A 2440-nucleotide genomic window follows, 5' to 3' on the forward strand; every position below is an offset into this window, starting at 1 on the left:
GACAATTTTGCTTCTTTCTGAGATCGTGAGAAAGACCGTAAGGACTTCGTTGTCTTCTTCAGTCCTTCTCTAGAGCACCTCCGTGTCCTTTAGTCAGTAATATCTTCTCTTTCCGAGAGGCTCATGTTACAGAAGCAAACTCCCTGGTGTCAAGGCTGACGATTCTCTTTGCAGTGTTTGTGAATACCAGCCACTGTAACTTTTCACTGTGCTCTCTTGCTTTGTTGTGCAGTATGACTGGTGTTCCTGGATTCCCAATGCCCCACCAACGATGCGCCGTCCTCCTCCAACAGAAAAAGGGACAGTCACCATCGAGCAAATTGTGGAGAGTCTGCCAGACAGGGGACGTTCTTGTTGGCATCTTGGAGCTGTCTGGGCCTTGAGCCAATTCCAGGACAATGAAGTAAGTTCACTTCCCTTCTCTGGGTGGTGATGTAGGTGAGACCACAAGGGCAATGGCAAGACCACATGGGCTCACGAGGTTGTAATGCTGCCCTGTGCTTGACTTGACCATGTTTGCCTTTCTGTGGAGATGTGTCAGTGGTGTGGGTTTGCCCTTGTTCTGCCACATGCATACCAGCTCTGAGCAAGAACTTATATTTTTGCTCTGAGGCTGTGTTTCAGACAAAATGAAAGTTTCTAGACTCAAGTGTGACATCGCTAAGTAAAGATGCTGATGTGGAAGCAAAAGGGCTGCAGAGGCACAAGGGTTTTCTCCACTCTGCCCCAGTGGTGCTGGTGGAGAAGCTACAGCAGCGCTGTATCCCCAGGTCCTGTCCCTTTGGAAAAACTACCACAGTGCCACATGCCACTGCAGCTCTGGCTTGTGCCTGGCTGCTGTGGAGTGCAAACACGATAAGCCTACAGGAGACTTTGCAAGCATGTTCTATAGCGACTTCCCTCATGAAAAATGAGGTTGTAGCTGCTTGGTTGTCTCACCCAAGGGCTGTGTTTGGAAGATGGGCTTTGAAATCCTTAAATGGAAAATAATGGACAGAGGGTACTTCAAGTGAATTTTCTGTTTAAGAAGCAAGCTGACTTCAGCTGAGATGCTGGTAGTATGGATAGTACTGTGGGAAATGCCTGCCTAAAGCAGGTAACATATCAGCACGCATATTGGTAATGTAGTATTCAGGGCACCCTTAGAGTCCAAGCTGACTAAAGCAACTATCAAGTTGAACTTTGAGGGACAGTTTTAAGTGAACAAAAACACCGAAAGAATCAGTCATCTTCCTTTTTAATCCCTGGCCATTAATTCCCTCCCATGCTGTCCTTGTCTTTAGCAGCATGAATGTTTGAGTGGCTATGCAGAGAGATCTGGCTTGGGAAGCTGATCTGGCTGGCCACTAGCCTGAATAAAAGTGCTTATTTTTCAGGGGATCAGCTCCCTGCGGGTGCAGGAGGTGCCACATAGACACCTGAACCACCCTACGGAAAGATACAGGGATGGGAAGAAGCAGCCAGAGGTGGAGGGAGGATGGCACAGCATCTTTCATTGGCACTGCCAAGCTAGCTTAAGCATTGATAGTACTGTTTGAATAGTAGCATTTGTGAGGCTCCGAGTGTTGTTCTGCTGCATTACATAATGTTGAAACAGAATACCCTTTGCTTTCTCAAAGCATGATTTCTTGGTGTTTTTCAATTAGCTGTTTCTGGGTATGTACCCAGATGAACACTTCGTGGAGAAACCGGTAAAAGAGGCTATGGCAAAATTCCGCAAGAATCTGGATGAGATTGTCAACACCATCACTGAGCGCAACAGAAACAAAAAGCTTCCTTACTACTACCTTTCCCCAGATCGCATTCCCAACAGCGTTGCTGTTTGAGCAGATACGCGAGAGAATTTGGAGACGTATATAGCTATGTATATAGCTAATGATGCTTTCTTGTTACATCTACTTCTTTTCAATTAACTTTCAGAAATTGATAAAATAAGAAACACGCTCTCTCCATCAAAGCTGACCCATAGTCTGTTTGGACTTTTACAACAATTTTTTGACTGATCTTGCAGAAAAAGTCTAGCTGACAACCTTCTACAAGTTTATTTTTCCAATTTTTCTAAATTAATCTTAGAATCAATAGCTGTCCCTTTCCCAGTCAAAACAATATAATCACACTTATTCAATGAAAAGAATACCATTAACAATGTACAAGCCATATCTTTAAAATCCTTCCTGTTTTTAATAGGTGACACTGACATAAAAATATAGTTGTTGAAGCTTATGCTTTGTTTTAAATCTGATTAAAACAAATATTAAGTATTTCCACTACAACTGTGAATGACCTAATCAGACTGAAGCTATAAGTAGGACATTTTCTTAACATAGCTGATGGGGTTTTATCACATTCTTACTGAGTTCATGAGAAATTAGATAGCCTGATTCATAGGAGATGCAAATTTTTTACCTACCACAATCTTATGTATTTTCTACAGAGAACA

General features: G+C 43.1%; 1 protein-coding gene across 1 annotated transcript; it reads left to right on the forward strand.

Annotated features, from left to right (window-relative positions):
• Window positions 1-232: 232 nt before the first annotated feature.
• LOC104270783 (arachidonate 5-lipoxygenase-like) lies at window positions 233-1826 on the forward strand (the record flags this gene model as incomplete). The annotated part of the gene is made up of 2 exons (XM_009865244.1): window positions 233-403; window positions 1647-1826. Coding segments are annotated over 2 exons (351 nt in total), but the record flags the coding sequence as incomplete, so codon positions are not given.
• Between the last annotated feature and the right edge of the window lie 614 nt (window positions 1827-2440).

This window comes from Apaloderma vittatum, unplaced genomic scaffold (genome assembly GCF_000703405.1).
Source record: "Apaloderma vittatum isolate BGI_N311 unplaced genomic scaffold, ASM70340v1 scaffold872, whole genome shotgun sequence".
NCBI lineage: Eukaryota > Metazoa > Chordata > Aves > Trogoniformes > Trogonidae > Apaloderma > Apaloderma vittatum.